We start from the raw sequence: 22,830 nt of genomic DNA on the forward strand, positions 1-22,830 counted from the left end.
ATCAGGAACCCTTTTCCTGGGGAACATACTCGTCCACAAGATATAGTCTTCATGTTCACCTTCAGGCCGAGAAGAAAGACAATAAGCATGTAAATAACAAAAGATAATTTCAGATAGTGCAGTGAATAAATAAGAGAGGGTAATGGGATCGAGAGAGAGAAAAAGAAAGTTACTTCATTTAGCAATCAGGGAGGGTCTAGATAAGGTATATTTGAACTAAGGCCAGAATAATGGGAAAGAGGCATGTAAAATTCTGGATGCACAGCTCCTCAGATAGAGGACAGCCAGTGCAAGTCCTTAAAATGGTGAGTTTATCATTTTCGAGGTATAGAAGAAAGACTTGTGGAGAAAGTAGTAGGAGGTGAGGGCTAGATCATATGGCCTTTTAGAGTTGGGACTTTATTCCAAAACAGGGTGTTAGCAGGGGAGATACATAATTTCTGTTTAAAGAGAACAGCTTAGTTGTTGTGTCAGAGGGATGTCAAGTGGAAGGGGGTGACTCTAGAAAGCTTAATTTGTTTATCCATTTTCCTCTTGATGGATACCTGAGCTGTATTTAGTTTTTGGCAATTGTAAATAAAGCTGCCATGAACATTCTTTGACAACTTATTTTATGGATGTATATATATATACAGTTGACCCTTGAACAACGCAGGGTTGTTTCAACCCTCTTTGCAGTCAAAAATCCACGTATAACTTTACAGTCAGCACTCTGCATCTGTGGTTCCACTTACACGGATTCAACCAACCTCAGATTTTGTGGTACTATAGTATGTATTTAGGGAAAGAAATCATGTGTAAGTGGACCTACACAGTTCAATTCCATGTTGTATATATGTGTATGTATATATAGTTATTTATTTTATGTTTGTACATAATGTATTTTGTATATGTATATGTGTGTATGTATATATTTTTTATTTGTATGTTTGTGTGCATATATTTTTTTTTCCTCTTGGGTAAATACTAGGAATAGAATTGCTGGCTTAAGCAGGTATATTTATGTTTAGTTTTATGATAAACTACCAGACTTTTCCCAAAGTTCCATTTTACATTTTCTTCTACAATGCATGAAAATTCTAGTTGCATGAACATTCTATCCTTACCAACATATATTATTGTCAGTCTTTTTGATCTTACCTACACCGGTATATGGATAGTAGTATACCTCTGGTATTAATTTATATTTCCCTAATGACTGATGATGTTCATTACTTTTTATGTGCATACTGGTCATTAGTATGTCTTCCTTTGCGAAGTTTTATTCAGATCTTTTGCCCATATGTTTTTCCACTGGGTTATTTCTTTTTATTATTGACTTGTAGCAGTTCTTTATGTACCCTCGGAACAAGTCCTTTGTCAGATTTTTTTTTTTTTTTGTATTTTCTCTAACTCTATGGTTTGCCTGTTTATTTTCATAGTGGTTTATTTTGATGAGAAAGTTTCCGTTTTGATGAAGTCTAATTTCCCATTTATTTTTATGATCATTGCTTTTTGTGTCCTTGGAAATCTTTGCCCTCAATCATGAAGGTATTCTTCTGTTTCTTCTAGCAGCTTTAGAATTGTTGCAGTTACCTTTGATCTAGCTCTAATTTTTGTAATGGAGTCAAGACTAATTTTTCCCATATGGATGTCTAGCTTTTACATTGTCATTTATTGAAAAAACTTCCTTTCTCCAGTGGGTTATGTCCTCATCTTTGTGTAAAATTAAATAACTGTAAGTATGGATCTATTTCTGTTCTCTGTCTCTCGTGTTTCATTGATCTATTTGTTGATCCTTAGGCTAGTACCACACTGTCTTAATTATTGTAGCTTTATAATAGGAAGTCTCAAATTTAGGTAGTTTTCCAAATTTGTTCTTTTTTTAAAATTGTTTTGGATAGCATAGATCCTTTTATTTTCTATAGAAAATTAAGAATTAACTAGTCAATTTTTTACCAAAATTCCAGGTGCAGGTATATTTGGGATTGCACTGAATCAGTTTGGAGAGAAGAGAAACTCACAAAAAATGAGTCTTTCAATTCATAAACATAGTATAATTATTTATTTATTTATATCTTTAATTTCTCTCATCTTGTTTTATAGTTTCCAGCATAGAGGTCTGACACATCTTTTGTTAAATTTATTTGTGCTTTTGACCCTATTATGAATGGAATTTTTAAAATTTTAATTTTCTGTGTGTCTACTGCTAGTGTATAAAAATACAACTGATTTTTATACACAGACCATGTATCTTGTGACCTTGCTAAATTTATTTATTTGTTATAATAGTGTTTTTTTTAAGAATCTAGAATCCTTTTCTATGTAGGCAGTCATTCCATCTGCAAATTAATACAGTTTTACCTCTTTCTTTCCAGTCTGTATTCCTGCTTTTTCTTTTGCTTTATTAGGCTGTCTAGGATCTTCAGTACAATGTTGAATAGTAGTGGTAAAAGTGGAATTCTTTGTTCTTGTGACCAATCTTAGTATCCAATATTAGGGAAAATGCATTCAATATTTTACCTTTTAAGTATGATGTTAGCTATGCAGTCTTTTTTATAGATGCTCTTTATCAAACTGAGGAAATTCTCTTTTATTCCTAGTTTTCTGAAAGTTTTTTTTCTTTTTTTTTCTTTTTATTGTGAATGGGTGTTGAGTTTTCTTCAGTTCATTTTCTGTATTTACTGACATGATTGCATATTTTATTCTTTTTTTTACTCTATTAATAGAATCAACTACATTGATTTTTGCATGTTAGCCAACCTTGTATTCCTGGGATAAACTCTACCTAGTCATAATGTATTATCCTTTTTATACACTGTTGGATTTGGATTGTGAATAGTTTGTCAAGGATTTTTGCGTCCGTGTTTATGATCTATTTTGATCTGTAATTTTTATTTTCTAAAATCACTGTGGGTTTTGTTATCAGGATTATACTCTTCTTATAAAATGAGGTTGGATGGATTCCCTCCTTTTTGTTTTCTAAATTTATGTAAAATTGTATAATTTCTTCTTTAAATATTAGATAAAATTCACCAGTGAAACCTTCCAAGTGGGGATGTTTTTGATAATGAATTAAATTTTGTTATTAGACATTCTATTATTCTATTTCTGTTTTATCTGGTGTTATATTTTGTTAAGTGATATTTTCAATGTGTTTGTCTATTTCATTAAATTGTCAAATTTGTTAACATAACGAATGCTGTTTATAGTATTTCCTTATACTCCTTCTTATGCCTCAAGGATCTATAGTGATGCCCCATTTCATTCCTGATATTGATACTTGTATTCTCTTTTTCTTGATTAATGAGGCTAGACTTTACCAATTTTGTTGCTCTTTTCAAAGAACCAACTTTTCACTTAATTAATTTCTCCATTATTTGTTTTCTAATTTATTGACTTTTGCTCTTTATTATGTTCTTCCACTTATTTACTTTGACTTTCCTTTGCTTTTTTTGCTAGCTTCATCATGTTAAAAGTTAGGTCATTGATTTTAGACTTCATTAATATTAGTGTTTAAATGGTAAGTTTTGTTAAGCACTGTATCCCCCAAATTTTGAAATGTTGCATTTCATTATTATTCATTTTAAAAGATTTTTAAAATTTTTAAGAAAAATTTTTACTGATATAAAGCATTCATATAGAAAAATGTTTTCATAAGAGTACAGCTTGATGATTCTATATAAAGTAAACACTCCCTTGTAACTGCCTCTTTGACTAAGAAACATACATTTTCAGGACCCCAGATGGCCCCCTTGTGTCCCTCCCAAGTACTAACTCCCTCTGCCTCAGAGTAACTACTATTCTGACTTCTAATAACATAGATTATTTTTGCTTTTTTTTTTATTAAAGCTTTATATATATATAAAACTATACAGTATGTTAACTTATGTGTGTGAATTTTTTTTTTAATATTTTAAATTTTGCTTATGATTTCTTCTTTGGTCCATATAAGTCTGTTGTTTAATTTTCATATATTTAAGATTTTTCTAGATCTGTTGTATTTATTGGTTTCTAATTAAATTCCATTCTGGTCAGAGAACACTCCCTATGTGATTTCAGTTGTTTTACATTTATTGCTATGTATTTTATCATCTGGCATATGGATCTATCTAGTGAGTATATCACATACATTTAAAATGAGTGTATAATACAGTGATTTTTTTGGTCTAGTTGTTTTATCAGCTGCTGAGAGAAAAGTGTTATATTTTTCAGCTAATTCTGTCAGCTTTACAGACAGCTTTATAGACAGACAAAAGCTTTGGCTTTTGAATCTGTTATTTAGGTATATACATATTCATTATTGTATGTCTTCCTGATGAATCAACCCTTTTGTCACTATAAGATGTCTTTATCTCAAGTAACACTCTTTGTCTTGAATATATTTCATCTAATAATCATAAAGGCACTCTTCCCTTCTTATGCTTAATGTTAATAATAATTAAGATACTCTTGCCAACTTATGTTTAATGTTAGTGTGGTATATCTTTTTCTGTCCATTTACTCTCTATCTATCTTTATGCTTAAAAAGCATCTTTTATAGACAGCATATGTTTGGGACTTGCTTTTTGAATTCATTTTTTGAATTCTCTTTTAATTGGAGTGTGTCATCCATTAACATTTAATATAATTATTGATATGGTTGGATATGGGTCTACCATTTTATTATTTATTTTGCCTTTTCTATTTTTCTTTGTATCTTCCTCCCCTTTTTTTGGACTTCTTTGGCATTAATTGGATATTTTTCAGAATTTCATTTTAATTTTTCTTTTGACTTTTTAGCTGTACCTTTTTGCATTATTGTTTATTAGAGTTCCAGTGATTTTAATACAGACATTTAACTTTCCACAATCTATTTAGAATGAATGTTATGCCATTTTGTATAAAATTCACAAAGCTTGCAACCAGATAAATTCATTTACCTGCTCTTATTTTTTATAGTATAGACTGCCATATACCTGCATATATTATAATTTTCTCAATACACTGATTTTTGCTTTATATAGTGATACATATTTTAGAGGACTTAATGGGGAAAGTAATATTCTGTATTTGCCTAGATATTTACCATTTCCAGTGCTCTTTATTTCTTCCTGAAGATATAAGTTTATAAGTGGTATCATTTCCTTAGCATTTCTTATAGTCCAGTCTAAGTCTGCTGGCAACAAATTCTCTTAGTTTTTCTCTCTCATTTAAAAATGTCTTTATTTTTCCTTCTTATTTTGAAGGATATTATCATTAGGTATATAATTCTGAATTGACTGATTTCTTTTCTGTGTGAATAAAATACAAACCAGAATAAAAGACAAGTAACAAACTAGAAGATATGTGAGATACATATGTTTTTATATATATTTATATATTATATTTATTTTATATATTTATATATAATATATATATATAAATATACCTATTATATATATAAAATCTCCATCTATGTGTATGACAAATGAGAAGAAAAGGAACACTCAGTGGGATGGGAACATGGGTAAACAAGAACAAGCAGTTCATGGCAGGAATAGTCAGTTCACATGTGCAATGTGCTTTTCCACCTTACTGCTAATCAAAAACATCTAAATATAAGTAGTCATGACAGAATATTGATAATATCCATTGTTGGGAAAGTTGTGGTAAAACAGGGATTCCTGTCAATTGTTAGTTCAAATATGACTTGATTAACCATTTTGTAGATCAGTTTGGAAATGTGTGTAAAAATTGGAAGTGTCTACATTTGCTTTGCTCCAGTACTTCCTCTTTTAGAGCTTTATCCTAAGGAGATAATCTGGTAAGGATATAAAGATACATGCATGAGGATGTTTCATCCCTTTGTTTATAATAGCAAAAGAAAGTGTACACATTAAGTTGCTCCCAGTAAGAGAATAATTAAATATATTACGTACATTCATAAGGTGAAAATTATTCAGCCTTTAACAATGTAATAACCTAGCCGTATAGTTTGCAATATAGAAAGATATTCCTGACATTTTATTAAGTGGAAAAAATAGTATAAAACATTATACTATCATTTCAAAATTTATTATGTATGTTTTCACAGTGAATATTAAATCAGAAAAAGGAGGGAAGGAGAATGGGAAAGGACAAAAGAGGGGAGCACAACAAAAATTATCCAAAATTTACATAGAAATCAAAGCTGTTTGGGTCCTGTTAAAGATTTCTTCCTTTGAATATATACCTCAGTCACTGATATGTGGGAATACATCTCATTTCTACTGACTACCAGAGCAGGAGATGACGTACAATTTTTCTGAGGGAGAGGTAGTTAGGTTTCTTCATTGATTTCCGCTTGGAGGAGGTACTCAGGATTGAGCCCGGGACCTCTTGGGTGGTGAGCGTGCACTCTAACACCTGAGCTATACCCTTCCCCCAGTACAATTGTTCAAGAACCCACTTGTGCTCTTTTATAAGTCAATAAACATTGCTGATTTTTTATTCATCAGGAACATACAGCTTAAGAGATTAAGCAAACAAAAAAGTAGACATAATCTTTAAGCAAGTCAGCAAAGTCCTTGTTATCTAATTGGTGATGTGCTAATTCTCACTTTAATAAATTGGATGGAAGCAACTCCTAGAAAATAGTGAGAAATCAGGGTCAATGAAAAGTTAGAACTACCTTGAGACAATTTTTCATTTCTGTAAGCAAGAATTTTACACCTGTCTGTACATTACTGAAGCTTTAGGGAAAAAAGCTGGTTTTAGTAAATTGGTAAATATCTCATGTAGAATCAGATTTTACATTTTTGGGAGGGAGGGGCAAGCTCATTTTCTTAAGACAAAGTATTTTGCTCTAGGAGCAGCAGACTTTATCTGTAAAGGGCCAGACAGTAAAATTTTTTGGCTTCATGAGTCATAAAATGTGTGCTATGCAACTCCTGTCATTTTAATACAAACATGGCCATTAACAATATACAAACAAATGGGCATGTCTGTGTTCCAATAGTACTTTATTAATAGAAACAAATAGTGACCTATACTTTGGTGACCCTGCTATAGGGTCTAAGAACTACCGTTGTTAGGATTCTGGAGAAATTTGGGGTTTGATGCCTTAATCCCAAAGGTGACGAGTGGGTAACATTTATTTGAAATTTCTTGATTAGTTCATTTGTGTTTTCCTTAAAGTAAAAGATTTGCCGGAGAAAGTTGAAGGCAGCTCTGCAAATCATGACAGCCTAATTAAAGTCTACTAAGTAACCTGAATTTTGAGAAATTGAGATAAGTAGAAGCAAAACAATTATGAAGAAACAAAAAGTGATTTAGGTACCTGAAAGGGAAATTTGTTAGAATAGCAGAGGCTTCAGAATATTGGAATGGATGTAGACAAAAGGTTATATAATATTATCAAATTGGAATATTAAGAGACTAGAGATGATTTAGGTATTATACAATCTGATTTCAGGAAAATGGAGTAAGCATCATCTCCATGATTCCTTTGAGAAGAATATGTGTCATTATGGTCCTTTATTTCTAGTTTAGATAGTATAATTGATCAGCTTCTTAGGTAGGCTCATCGGTCATTTGGATTTTGCATAGACCTCCTACATCCCCAAACACTTTTCTTCCTAATTTCTATAATACATACAGGGCTCTCTCAGAAGCTGAAGTGCTATAGAAAAATTCATTATGTATATCAAAACCCTGATTTTCTCTAGAATCGTATTTTTCAAAATGGTATCTTTCTTCTGGAACACCAGGTCATCTTCCTTTTAAAATAAGTCACCAGGAGAAAGCAGAGCTTGATGGTAGATAATGGTGGGGTAGAAGTTGCTTACGTAGCTTTACTTTCCCTGCCCTGTGTTGCCTCACCTGGAAGGCACTGTCTGAAGCTGTATCCTGGTAATTACATCTTTTAAAAAATATCTTTATGGGGTTTTTTTTGTTTGTTTGTTTGTTTTTGGTGGGGGTGAGTGGTAGTGGTTGCCTGTCTCTCTCTCATAAGCCCAGCCCCCTATATGCTGCCTCCCTAATACAGAATACCTCGATAGGATGTGAATGTAGAGAATTTTCCTTCAAGTAACCTTAAATTTCTACCTTTGCAAATCCTTTACATCCTATATATAAAATATGTTCCTTATTCTTGCAGTTAGTGTAGCTTTGGAAATGTAGGAATCAAGTTGCAGAGATGAAGAAGTATCTTTTGTGTTGCTATTCTTTAGTACATACATGTTGAAAGTTGAGGTAAAATTATTAAAAAAAAAAAAACACAAAAAACCAGAACTTTCTGAACATGCTTGATCTGTTTCAAGGGAATTCTTCCTGTATCTGAAGGAAAATAGAAAAGTTTGGAATTTCAGCCTTTCAAACTTAGTTGTTATTCTCTGCTTAATAGCAGGGTGTTTATCACAAATATCTGTTTCTTTGATTGTTATGTAGTGTTAGCTGGTAGTTGACATCACTTTTTCCATTTTTTTTTGGTATAATTTTCCAGGAAAACTCAGTGATCTCTGTTAGATGAACAAGCTCTTTGTCCAAAATTGTGATGGTATAAAACTCTTTTTGAGATTTTATTTATTCCAGCCACTGTCTGGACTAGTAATTATCTGTTCACTTCTTAATCTCTAATGCTTATTCCCTTTAAGGCTCCCTCCAAGAGCTAATTAGAATTTCTCTATTATATGAATCCCCCCCAAAATGAAATTCTGTGGATGAAGCCTTAATTTGACTCTTGATAATTAATTTTTAGTTCCAATCATTTATATTACAGAATACAAAAGAAAATTAGTGTTTGTCTTGCTACATAGCTTTTAAAACATCGCCTTTGCTTTCTCTTTTGAAAACAATCTTAAATTTTAATTTTTTTTTTTTTTTGACAGCCTCCAGTGGATGGGCCATTATTACAGCTCAAGACTGATAACATGAGAGTGTGATTACTTAGTGGCTTAGGATATATTATTTAGCTGTGTTTATGTCCCATTTGATGGGGGAAAAAGTGAAAAGTATTGTTTATGACCCATATAAACAAACTTATGGTTACCATAGTTAGGGGAGGTGGATAAATTAGGAGTTTGGGATTAGCAGATACAAACTACTATATACAAAATAGATAAACAAGGTCCTGCTGTTTAGCACAGGGAGTTGTATTCAATAGCTTGTAATAACCTACAATGAAAAAGAATATGAGGAAGAATATATAAATGTGTGTAATTGAATCACTATGCTGTACACCAGAAACTAACACAGCATTGTAAATCAACCATACTTCAATAAAAAAAATTTTTTTAATCTTCTGGAGTTTTTCCCCCAGAGAAAGTAAGAAATTAAAGTATTGTTTCAAATATTTTACTTTGTTCACCCTGGGTTAATATACACATTGTAGGTCATGCTTTTTTTTTTTTTTTTTAAGCATAATATATTTTAACCTGGCTTCTTTAGGATGCACTAAGAGGTTTTAAAAGGTGTTTCTCTTGGTACCTGAGGAGAGAAATATTTATCTTTGTCCAGCTATTTTATGTCATTTATCTCTTGTGGCTTAACTTTACAGCTTCAGTGTTCACTTGTGACACTTAAAAATTAAATATACTGGGTCTGATAATGGGCATTTTGAGTATAGATTAGAACTAAATTATTATAAGTTGTCTTGAAGTCACATTTTAAACAGTTTAATTCTCAAATTTTTGTTTAGAGTCATTTAAAATTTATTTTAAAGAAAAATGTTGGCTCCTTTATGAGTATACAAATGTTTTTTCTCTACATATTATAAAATGTATGATATAATTTTTGGCACTATTTTCACCACGCTCCCTACTTTGTTTCTACTTTGAAGTAATAAGACCTCCTGATAAAATATGCTTTTTACGAGCCCTCTCTAAAAAATATGATTTGGTGTTCTCAGGACAGTCAGATAGAATATTTAACTAAAGGTTCTGTTGTGCGGGAGAGGAGGAAAAAAAGAGACGCTACTTAGCACTGACTCTCCAACATTGTTCTCATCTTTTTCTAACTGTCATCTTTCCCTTGAACTTGAAATGTTGGCTGATTGAAAACTGGGGTCAATGATGACATAGGGAGATTTGAGTATCAAATCAGGACCATCTTAGTTATAATTTTCTTCCCCTGACTTAAAGATATCTGTTCAATTCCAGAAACTTGAAATGAAATATTTAAATATAAACAAGTTTCACCCACTTTTCAAGTCATTCCTTCCCCCCCTATTTCAGTCCCTCTACAAAATGCAACAAAACCTTATCTAATCTTTCACTATTAACAGTACTTTTTAGTACTAGCAAATTTGCTAAAAGAAAATAAGTTTTGATTTTTGTTAACTTAGCTGCTACTTATATATGACTGTACATGAGATAGAATTCTTTAGTAAATATTAAAAGCTAATCATAAACTAAATATATCAATAATGCTTAATGGTCTTGGCTGTCATTGCTTTCATTATGTCCTTCCTACATACTAGGTTTTAGAGTAAACATGTTTAGAGATGAGTTATGGAGGTTACTATAGACAGGGATTTTCTTATTATCTAGATGTAGATTTCTAGATTTCTGATTTTGTTTTCATTTTAAAGCAAATACGGTATAGTTATAAGGAAAATATAAAACCTTGCAGAACTCTTAGCTCCTTATCCTAATGCTGAAGTACAGCCTTTTATTTCAAGTTGATAGTTCCAGTTTCTCAAATAAGAGTGGTTATGTTTATGGTTCTTCCCTCCTCCTAGGTTCGTCTTCTGGATGTCTAAATGCTTCAACTCATCAGGGTGCCATAGATGTTTATGTCAGCCAGCTGGAGAAAGTGGAATTGAAATCCCATAAAGGTTAGCCAACTGGGATGTTTTATTTTGACATTTGGTATAAAGAAGGCTTTATGTAACATTCAAGAAACAGATGGTCAAATTGTCTTATCTGCGCTGATAGTGATTTCCATAAAATTTTTCTCTGATAGAACCTGATTTAAAGGGGGGGAATACTAGCCTTCTAGACCAAAGATCTTTGAATCTTTTGGAACAGATGGCCATGAAGACTATCTTTCCCTTTGTAGTACAAACTTAATGTTGTAATTTATTGACTGACTTTTACTTTGGAGTTTTTTAATGTTAGTGTTTGGTTTTTCCAGTTTAGTTTTATGTCTGAAATAGAATTTCTCAGGATCATACTATTTTTTCCTTTAAAATAGGATAGTATCATGTTCTCGCTAAATTTCTAACAGCTTCAATAATACTATTGAAGTATTCAGTACTATTCAGGGTATTTCATAAATACCAAAAAAGTCATATAATTGCATTCTTGTATTATGAAGACCCAAGGGGAAAAAAAGAACATAAACCATTACTACATTTAATGTAACTAGTAACAGAGTAAAAATAAAGTTTTAAATAGCAGCTCTTACATGAAAATTATTTCCTGCATTGTGTGGATGGGCAAAAAAGTAAAACAAAACAAACAAAAAACATTGTTAATCTTTATCCACGTAAAGTATTTTTAACTATTATTTAGAATGTTATTCTGGTAAATTATTGAAATTGCATATGATGTGGCAAAATTTGATTGGAATTACAATTTTGTGTGTTCCCCTATTGGGACCATGTTACTGGCAGGAGATTAAGGATAACTGAAAACAAAGATTTCTGTCTTAATTCAGGTCTCTTAATTCTCAAAACCCTTGGCAATAGTAACTTTAGAATAATGGAAAGTTATTCAGGATTCTGTTGCTTAATAGTAAAGACATCTGTAATTCTTTCCAACTCTGCCACTATGTTGCTGTAGAGTTTAAGAGCCAGCCACTTGAGTCTCTTAGGTTGTCATTTCAGCCCCTATGGCCATTTTGCCATGTGAAAAAGAATGTTACGATGCTTGTTTTCTCTATTGATATGAAAGGTAACATAGTGACCTTATTATTTCATTCAGAAAGGCTGTATATGGGCTTGAGAGTCAGACCTGCATCTGAGTAATGACTTTTCCACTTAAAATTTGTCCTGATAAAACTACTCATCTTAATATAGTATACCTTCAATAAATGATGCTGTTGTATTAGTTCAGTTTTTAATTTTTAAAAAATGATATTGATGTCAATAACCATGAAGCAGTTTTTGAAGTGAAAAGAAGTTGAAAACATAGCAGGAGCTCTCCTTTCTAAAGAAATACTGTTTAAGATGGGACATTGGGGAAAGCTTTCAACTCAGGAGACTTCTTCGTTCACAAACAATAATGAAGGTTTGGTAGTGATGGTTTTTGTTTTTTAAGGATGTGGAGAGATAGGGATAGAACTATTTGCATTACTTAACATTTAAAAACTTCTCACAGTTTTAAGATCCCTTTATTCATTCAAGAACAGAAGTGTTCAGAAAATTGTTACATTTGATATGTTTAGAGATATTAAGTCCTAGGAAAAGTTTTTAAAATCTATTATTTTCTAATTTTTGAAGTATGTTTGGTAGAGAAATATGTGTCTTCTATTCATCCCGAAATTCTCCCGGTTTGTTTTTTGTTTTGTGTGTTCCTAAAGCCCTCATATCTGTTTTTATGGGCAACTTCTGTTACTAGTTTACATTTAAACCCTGAAAAGCTATTAGTTTTTTAAATGGGATAAACCAGTTGTAGTGATATGTTTCATTTGGCCCTTTTTGTGGAGTAAATGTGACAGTTCATGAGTCTTAACTTCAAATTTTCAGCTCCCATTCAGAAGGCTGAGACGATATGGGATTACTTAGGAAAATTTAAGCTGATGTTAACCAAACTAGAAGGCATACAGTGACCCATAAATAAACACATTCTGAAAGGAATCTTTACACCATTCACAGTGGGTGTCATCATGACCATCTTCATCCATAGAGATGGGGTTAATGTTTTACGGAAAGGGCTTCTATATTATTTGATATATGAGAAATAGAAAAAACTTCTGAAACAGGGTGCTGGTAGGTTTGCACTGCAATCCACATAATGTTTTGAAAAATGATTCTTTATTAACAGAGTAGTTTTTTCTATTTCTTCCTTTAGAAATTGGATTAATACAAAATAGTAGTGGATATAAAGTTGAGTGTCTTGCTTCAGGTACCCAAAAGTCTGTAATGCATTACAATGAAGCATTAGTTAAAATTTAAATATTCCCTTTTTTAATTATTGTTATCTCTCTACTCCCCTACACACCAGGTACTACTGAAAGTACAAGTGCTCAGGGTTCTAGCTGTGTTACAACAATCATTGAGGTCACAAGTCCTGTAATACAGTGAGGTAGCAGTGTGTGAAATACCACAGTGCTTAAGGGCATGGGTTTGTTGTCATTGAAATGGATCTAGATTCCAGCAGTAGCTCCAGTGGAAATTTGAACAAGTTCTTATCTGTAAAATCAAGATTATAGTAATACATAATAAAGTTGAGAGGGAAATTAAAAGAGATAATCCAGTAAAGGTGTCTGACTCTTAGTGAATTCTCAGTTAATGATAAATTCTGTCTACAAGCTGCATGTGTATTAAACCATTCACTTTTCTAGTATTGGATGAGCTGACTAGGGCTATTGGCAAAAGAAGAAGTAGTAGTTCATGATGTCCTAATGACTCATACTCTTGTCAGAAGATGCTGTGGATGCCTTGGGAATAAGGGAATGTTGACCACCTGAAAGTAAGGAAAAGGTACTATTGTTTAAATAAAATATACGGATGAGTAAAGATAGTGTATCAGGAGCAATGCTACCCTTTCAGTCATTTTTGTGATAGGCTCTGGTACTTTGTATTTCTTTGCGTTAATAAGTTCTCCTTTAAATTTATCACAGGCTCCATTCTTGTCAAGGTTGCATCTTCTCTTCAAGCTTATTTACAGTTATCAGGGAAAGAAATTGATGTGAACCCAGAATTCCGTGTTGAAGAAATGGATGAAGCTCATAAAGATGGTGGTGTAATAATTACTGGTAAGGAGGCTGCATTTTGCTATGTAAGATGAATGGTCATTGTCTGTATATAAATAGAAATATGCTATGCTTAATTGCAGGTTTAGTCTTTTATTCCTTTCCACTGTCGCATTTTTCTTCCAGTTGCTTGTCATAAACGCAATTGCATACATTTAGTTTGAAATGCTCACTAGTCCTGTCACCGGATAAAATTGATTTTTTAAAACTTTCCTATCAAAGTGATATTTATTTGCACACTCATTTTTATAGCAGCATTTTTCACAGTAGCCAAGAGGTAGAAGCAACCCAAATGTTTATTGATGGATGAATGCATAAATGAAATGTGCTATATATACATACAATGGAATACTCTTCAGCCTTAAAAAGGGAGGAAATCCTATCACATGCTAAGCATGGATGCTCCTTGAGGACAGTATGCTAACTATAATAAGCCAATCACAAAAAGACAAATAATGTATAATTGCATTTATACCAGGTATCTAAAGAAACAAAGTAGGGGGAGAGGAAAATTGGGAGTTGTTCAGTGGGTGTAAAGTTTTAGTTTTGCAAGATGAAAGGTTCTGGAGATCTGTTGCACAACAGTGTGAGTATACTTGACACTACTAACTGTAAGCATAAAAATAGTTAAAATGGTAAAATTTAATGTTTTTTACTATAATCTAAAAATTTTTAATCATTAAAAAAAAATTTATGGCACAGCTGCTTTCTAATTCTTGAACTTAAAAATCAACTACAATTGACCCTTGAACAATGCGGGAGTTAGGGATATTGGCCCCCCACCACAGTACAGTCGAAATTCTGTCTGTAACTTTACAGTCACTCTTCCATATTTGTGGTTCCACATTTGCAGATTCAACCAACTGTGGGTCATGTAGTATTGTAGTATATATTTATTGAAAAAAATCTATTATAGTGGATTTGCACTGTTCATGTTGTTCAAGGGCCAACTATAAATATATATAGTGCTAGATATAAAGTTAGCTTTGTACGAATTTGGTTTGGTATTGTGCACATTATAAACTTGATCTTTTAGTACAACAAATTCTCAATTCCAGAAATGTGGAAAGCTTTGCACATTTTTTCAAATTACCTCTGGCTGCATTGATGGCTGATACTATTATTAAGAAATATTTATGGTATGGATAATACATGTATATAGTTTTTAAAAAAAGTTTTAAAAAAAGACTTAATGCTGGTGAAATTTTCCTTTAAATCTTACACAGAATGGCATTGAGAAGGACATTGAGGCTTACCCATGAGATACTGTCTAGAAAAAAGAAAGTGTGTGTGGTTGTGGTGGTAGAGATGGTGGTAGTGGGGCTTCTTCGTAAGATCAAATTTCAATTTTAAATATTCATTTTATAGTTTATCAAATTTAAGAAAGCAGTCTGTTAAAAACATAGAATATTAACAGAAACCATAGCAGTAATAAAAATAGCACCTATACACTTCCAGATCTAAGATCTTACTCAGTGCCTAATGGGCAGACTTTTAGTTACATAGAGAAAATTTGATGAAAATTTAAGTGTATTAAATGTGGTAAGAATCAACTTCTTGTGATCTAATCTCTTGAAACTGATAAGGAACCCAGTAGTTACCTGTTTTGGCCCTAGTAATATAAAGTAATAAACAAATTTGTTTAATAATGCTCTGAATGATAGTGTAGTCAAATTATTTCATGTATGTTAAGAATGTTTGAATTCTTATACTAAGTTGTCATTTTTCATTCTTTTATTCATAGAATCGAATGCCTTTATGAAATTTAGGTTTAGTTTTAGTTCAGTTTTAAAATTCTATTCTCATCATTTCAGCCATTTAAAAAAAGACTTCATCAGATTATCTAAGAACACCTGCTAGTCCTGCCATTGGATAAAATCAGTATCTGTAGGCCTAATCTATTAAGTTCTTGCCCATTTCCATTCCAACTAAAGGAGTACCAACTCAAACAATATTATTTAAAAACAAATACCATCTTTTCCTAGCCTAGCTCCTCCTCCTGTCTTCTCTGTTTTTCTTTATTTGGTCAGTCACACAACGAATATTTATTGAGTCAGGCACTGCTAGAAACTAGGAGATAAGATAATATAATAAAGTATGGTCTCCCTGACATCTGAGGAGCTTACATCCTAGTGAAGCAAGACAGACAAACCAGTGAATACAATAAAGTGGAATAAATGTTATAGTAAAGGTATGTAAAGGTACTGTGAGAGCATGGAAGTGGCTCATCTAAATTAGACCAGCATAATGAGTTTGAGGGAGTGAGACTAGTCCAAAATAGCTAGAGTACAGAGAGTTTAAGGGACAGAGTGGCATAAACGGAGTTTGGAAAGTTTGAGTGGGGTTAGATTGTATCAGATCAAGCCAGTCAGGGTTGATTTGGCTTTTATACTAAATGCATTGCAAGGTTTTAATCTGGGGTTCACATGATCGTATCTGTGTATTAGAAAGATCTCTGAATTTTGAGTGGGGAAAGATTGAAAATGACAATAGTGGGTGAAGGAAAAGTTAATTATAATTAGCAGGTTACTGCAGTAATTCAGGCGAAAGACTTCAGTGGCCTGGGCTCCAGTGATCTATCTTAAAATAAATAACCAAGCCTTCAATAAATTTTGATTGAAGAAATAGATATAGGTATACCTCATTTTATTGCACTTTGCTTTATTGCTATTTGCAGATAGTATGTTTTTCACAATTTGAAGGTTTGTGACAACCCTGCATGGAGCATGTCTATGGGTGCCATTTTTCCAACAGCATTTGTTCATTTTGCGTCTCTGTCTCGTTTTGGTAATTCTTGTAATAGTTTAAACTTTATTATTATTATTATTGTTACTATATTTGTTTTGGTGATCTGTGATCCATGATTGTTGATGTTACTACTATAGTTGTTCTATGGCACCACGAACTACATCCATGTAACATTTAATCTTTAAATGTTCTGTGTCTTCTGACTGCTCCACCGACCGGCCATTTCCCCATCTCTCTCTCTCTCGGTCCTGAGGCCTCCCTAGTCCCTGTGACACAACAATATTGAAATTAGGCCAATTAATAATCCTACAATGGCCTCCAAGTGTTCAAGTAAAGGAAAGAGTCGCACATTTCTCACTTTAAATCAAAAGCTAGAAATGATTAAGCTTAGTAAGAAAGGCATGTTGAAGCCAAGATAGGACAAGAAGTAGGCCTCTTGCACCAGTTTGTCAGATTGTAAATGCAAAGGAAAAGTTAAGGAAATTAGAAGTGCTACTCCAGTGAGCTCATGAATGATAAAAAAGTGAAACAACCTTATTGCTGATATGGAAAAAATTTTAGTGGTTTGGATAGAAGATCGAGTCAACCGTGGCATTCCCTTAAGCAAAAACCTAATTCAGAGCAAGGCCCTAACTCTCTTCAATTCGGAAGAGGGATGAAGAAGCTGCTAAAGAAAAATTTGAGGCTAGCAGACTTTGGTTTAAGAAGGTTTAAGGAAAGAAGCCATCTCCATGTTATAAAAAATGCAAGATGAAGCAGCAAGAGCTGATGTAGAAGCTACAGCAAGTTATCCAGAAGATCTTGCTAAGATAATTAAAGAAGGTGGCTACACTAAACAACAGATTTTCAGTGTAGAAGAAACAGCTTTATATTGTACAAAGGTGCCATCTTGGACTTCCATAGATAGAGAGGTGAAATCAGTGCCTGGCTTCAAAGGACTGAATGACTGTCTTTTTAGGGGCTAATGCTCTGGGGACTTAAAGTTGAAGCCAGTCTTCATTTACCATTATGAAAATCCTAGGGCCCTTCAGAATTATGCTCAGTCTACTCTGTGCTCTGTAAATGGAATGGCAAAGTCTGGATGACAGCAAATCTGTACAGCATAGTTTACTGAATATTGTAAGGCCACTGTTGCTACCTACTGCTCAGAAAGAAAAAAAAAATATTCCTTTCTGAATATCACTGGTCATTGACATTGCACATTACCCAAGATGTCTGATGGAAATGTGCAATGAGATCAATGTTCTTTTCAAGCCTGCTGCAGCCCATGGATCAAAGAGTAATTTCAACTCTCAAGTCTCATTATTTAAGAAATAAGTTTCATAAGGCTCTAGCTGCCATAGATAGTGATCTTCCTGATGAATCTGAGCAAAGTTGGTTGAAAGCCTTCTGTAAAGGATTCACCATTCTAGATGTCATTAAGGACATTTGTGATTCATGGGAAGAGGTCAGAAAATCAGCATTAACAGGAGGTTGGAAGAAGTTGAGTCCAAACCTCATGGATGACTTTGAGGGGTTCAAGACTTCAGTGGAGGAACTGCATATGTGGTAGAAATAGCAAGAGAACTAGAATTAGAACTGGAGCTGGAAGATGTGAGTGAATTACTGCAATCTCATGATAAAGCTTTAATGGGGGAGGTGGTGCTTCTTACGGGTGAGCAAAGAAAGTGGTTCTTGAGATAGAATCTACTTCTGATGAAGATGCTATGAAGACTGTTGAAATCACAACAAAGGATTTAGAGTAGTACAGAATTTTATTTGATAAAGCAGTGGCAGAGTTTAAGAGGATTGGCTCCAGTTTTGAAAGAATTTCTATTGTGGGTAAAATACTATCAAATATCATTGAATGCTCCAAAGTGCTCCCTGTGAAGGGAAGAGTCAGTCAATGCAGCAAACATTAGTGTTGTCTTATTTTAAGAAATTGCCACAGCCACCCCAGCCTTCTGCAATCACCCCCCTCATCAGTCAGCAGCCATTAACATCGAGGCAAGACCTTCCACCAGCAAAAAGATTGTTAATCGCTGAAGACTCACATAATGGTTAGGATTTTTTAGCAATAAATTTTTTTATTATCTATAAATGTTTATTATATAAAAATTCTATAAAATCTTAAATTAAGCCTATAAATGGATACTGTGAGGAAGATGCGTGCCTACCTTATTGATGATTATGAAGCTCCTTAGCCTATTTTATTATTTTTATGTACATATTGTTATGTCTTACATATGAGATAAGGCAGCAGTCTCTTTTGGAGAGAGCTGTATGAACAAGTTACTGGGTTTAAAGAGACTTTCATATTTCATATTGACTCTAAAACCGTTTGGTGCTCAGAAAGGCCACAGACCTTATTTATCAAGTGGATGGAATAATTTAAGAGGCCTAGAAAACCAGAGCAGATTGCTTTTTCTGTGGGGATTTCCAATCTGGAATCCAATTTGGGAAGTAATGAGCAGCTTTATACGTGAGTTGTTATTATAGGCAGCTGAGCTCAGCTCTTCTGGGCCTTCTTTACAGAGCCTATGAAACATTGAAACAGAAATATCCTCACCACTAAGAGATCTGGATTGTATCTGTAGCATGATTTCTGCAAGAAGCCATGCCAGTAAAATTTAGTCCCTAGGGCTCTGGCTCCCCACAGGGTTTGATGTCAGCCCTGTAATTTTATTTGATTTCTTGTTCTATGGTTTCCCTTGCTGTTGCTGTCACTGATAAATAACTTCATGTTGTATAATTCTTAAAGTGATTTACAAATATTTTACTTGCTATTCTGAGGTCAAAAGAAAGCCTGTAACTCTCTTAGGCTAAAACATTTACCTACTAAAGAGTTGTGCACACTGTGTATTCTTTCTTTAGGGTGCATTCTCTAATCCTTAAGAGATCCTTGATTCTAAGTTTTGTGCTCTACCCATCTATGACAAATTGGACAGGTAGTGAATGGCTTAGGTAAGATATTTTTAGGAAGAAGCTAACTTCTCTGTCAGGTTTTAGACTGGGTTCATCAACTTACATATGAAACCTCACTGTTGTGTATCAAGCCATTTTCTAAGCCCCCAAATGCATGTGGTACAAAGTCCTTTTGTCTTAAAAGCTCCCCAACTTTGATGATTAAAAAGTATTAGAGATAAAGTATGTTGCCAGCCACAGATTGTTGTTTGTCATTGTCTGCATGGTAGGGAAAATGGGTTCACTTTGTTTTAGTCAAACTGGAAATGGAAGGCATGGTAAAAATACATCCATTTGGGATCAAAATAAACCACCAAGTCAGAAGGGAGTTCTTGGCTTCTTTGTAGGCTGGAGAGTTATACATTTAATGGTACTGTGATTTATATTAGAAAACTGGATTATAGGTTGGAAAAGAGATTGCAATGAGTCTAGGCCCACAGGATGCCACTTTTTTGATCTAGAGATAGTTTTTTTCTTCTTTCTAAAGGAGAAACAATCTAGTTTTTTGATATGACTCATAGAAATAACTTTTTTTAGAACACACTGAAGTTTTAATTTTTTCTAAGCTTATAGCACATGAAATTGTCATGTAGATATGCTTCAGGACAACATGAAAAATTTGGTAGCAGGATGAAGAATGCTATAGGCTTATAGCTGTATGCTTAAAAATACTTTTGACAGGAAATTAATTTAGGAACTGCCTTCAGGTCATTTGTGCTTTTATGGTATTTTTGTTTCTCCGTTTTGTTAAAAGTATAAGATTCTAGGAGTATTGTAGAGAGACATCAACTTTGTTAAGGCTTATTCAGAAAAAAAAAAAAAAAAGGAAGATCATATTTTGTTTCTGTTAATCTGCAAACTTTATCTGTAAGGCCAGATAGTAAATGTTAGACTTTGCAGGCACATGTGGTTTCTGTTGTATATTCTTTTTAGTTTTTGTTTTTGTTTTTTATAACCCTTTAAAAATATAGAACTCATTCTGAGCTCTTAGGTCATAAAACCAGGCCTCAGGCCAGATTTGTTCTGTGGGCTGTAACTTACTGACCCCTAGACTAGAAATCAAAGTGCCGGCCCCAGTCTTAGAGCACATGAATTCTGTTTGTGATGCCTGGGGAGGGAGGGATTTGTTTGTTTGTATTTCTTTTGGTTATTCAAGAAATAATGAACCACTGTCAAATCTTACCTTATGCAAACTCTTAACAGTAATGAAGAAAAAAATATTTGTACATATAAAAGTGTAATTATATACAATTTAAGAAATAGTACACCCATAAAATATATATAGGATGACAAGTTAAAACACAAAAACATGTTCAACATCAGTAGCCACTGGTGAAGTACAAATTAAATGCAGAATTAGATGCTACTACATACCTATTAGAATGGCTAAAATAAAAAATGCTGAAATATCAAATGCTGGGAAGGATGTGGAGAGATTTGATCTCTCTTGCATTGCTGTTGGTAATGTGAAATAGTATAGTAGTATAGCCAGTCTCGAATTAAGTTTGGCATTTTGTTTAAGAAAAACTAAAACACGAAAACTACCATATGCCCCAATGATTACATTCTTGGGCACTTATCTTGGAGAAATGAAACTTAATATTCACATTAAAACCTGTATACAAGTATTCATAGCTTTATTTGTAATAACTAAAAACTGGAAATGACTAAACTATCCTACCAGTAAATGGTCATACAAACTGTGATATGTCCATACAGCAGAGTACTATTCAACAATAAAAAAGGAACTACCTATTAATACAACCTGGATAGAACTTCAGGACATTATGCTGAGTGAAAAAAGCCAGTCTCAAATACTGTCTACTATATGATTATATTTATATAACATTCTTGAATTAATATAATTATGGAAATGGAGAACAGAAAAGTTGTTGCCAGAAGTTAAGAAAACAGAGGGAAGAAAAGACTATAAAGGGATGTCACAAGGAACTTCCTGTGTGGTGATAGAACAGTTCTGTATTTTGATTATAATGATGGTTAAGTGAATCTATACATGTGATAAAATGTCATAAAAGTATACACATAAAATGATTATAAATCAATAAAAAATGTTTTAAAAAAGTAAAAAAAAATTATAGAAATGACGTACTGTGACCTTATACATTCCTACGCTCTTGGGTGTATGATTTCAATGGGATGCTCACTCTACTTCCCCAAGGGTTGTTGCTAATCTTAAAACTGTAATAAAATTTTTCACATTTAAAAAAAAAGTATACACAAAACATTTTTTAAAGTGAGTGTATGTAAAAATTGGTGAAATCTGAGTTAAGTCTATAGTCTAATTAATTGTACTTTGCCAACCAATTACCTATTCCTGATAATGCACTATGGGTAATTATAAGATGTCAAAATTATGGGAACTGGGTAATGGGTTCACAGGACCTCTTTTTAGTACTTTTGCAATTTCTTGTAAGACTTTAATTATTTCACACTAAGAAGTTAAAAAGAGAGGGAGAGAGCATGATGAAAGGAGGGAGAGGGAAAAAAGATGGGGAAAGGAAGAAAGAGAGAAAGATGAGAGAAAACTTCCAGGCTAGAAGTGGAGTAGAGAGGACTGATTTACTCTTCTACTTAAACCAACAATAACAGACATTTTTAAATAGACAAAATACATGGGAAAAAAACTCAGTTTCTGAGACACTATACATCAGTCAATAAAAGAAAGTGGTCACTGAGAGATGGGAAACAAGCAAAATGAGTCCCTACTTACTGATTTGAGAGTCTTCAGGCTGTTGTACATGGAAAGGGAACTAATGTAGAGCCCAGCAGACCCTTGAGTTGAGGAGACCATGAGGAGAGTCCACAGAGACCAAGACAGCTGGAGTTTATAGAATAAAGTACCAGAGGGAATAGACCCTAGGGCTCACACAGGTCCAGGAATAATACCTATACCACCTGCCAGACTGGAAAATATCATAATCATGGAGCACTGAATAGAGCACTTAGTAGTTGGAAACACTTAGCCCTAGACTGAGCATTCCTCCAGAACTACCTAACAAATCATGAAAGCGAGAGATGAAAGGCTGAAATTGTTTCCAAATAACTACATCCCTGAACAAAGCTCAAGATTTACAGAAATACAAAAATACACAGCACTCCACAAAATAAAATTCACAATGTCTGGCATCCAGTGAAAGATTATCAGACATGCAAAGAGGCAAGAAAACATGACCCATAATGAAGAGAATATCAGTTGAAACCCAGCCAGAACAGACCCAGATGTTAGAATTAGCAGAGAAGAAAAATAAAATAGTTACTATAACTGAATTCCACATATTGGAA

General features: G+C 33.2%; 1 protein-coding gene across 3 annotated transcripts in view; it reads left to right on the forward strand.

Moving 5' to 3' along the window:
- Positions 1-22,830, forward strand: part of FAM185A (family with sequence similarity 185 member A) — a 130,040-nt gene that overhangs the window by 23,097 nt on the left and 84,113 nt on the right. For all 3 annotated transcript variants that reach the window (XM_045510482.2, XM_045510483.2, XM_010946653.3), the window contains exons 6-7: positions 10,658-10,753; positions 13,705-13,839. In XM_045510482.2, coding sequence (XP_045366438.2) covers positions 10,658-10,753; positions 13,705-13,839 — 231 coding nt within the window. The remainder of the gene's footprint in view (positions 1-10,657; positions 10,754-13,704; positions 13,840-22,830) is intronic.

The sequence above is a fragment of the Camelus bactrianus genome, chromosome 7 (genome assembly GCF_048773025.1).
Source record: "Camelus bactrianus isolate YW-2024 breed Bactrian camel chromosome 7, ASM4877302v1, whole genome shotgun sequence".
NCBI classification, from domain to species: Eukaryota; Metazoa; Chordata; class Mammalia; order Artiodactyla; family Camelidae; genus Camelus; species Camelus bactrianus.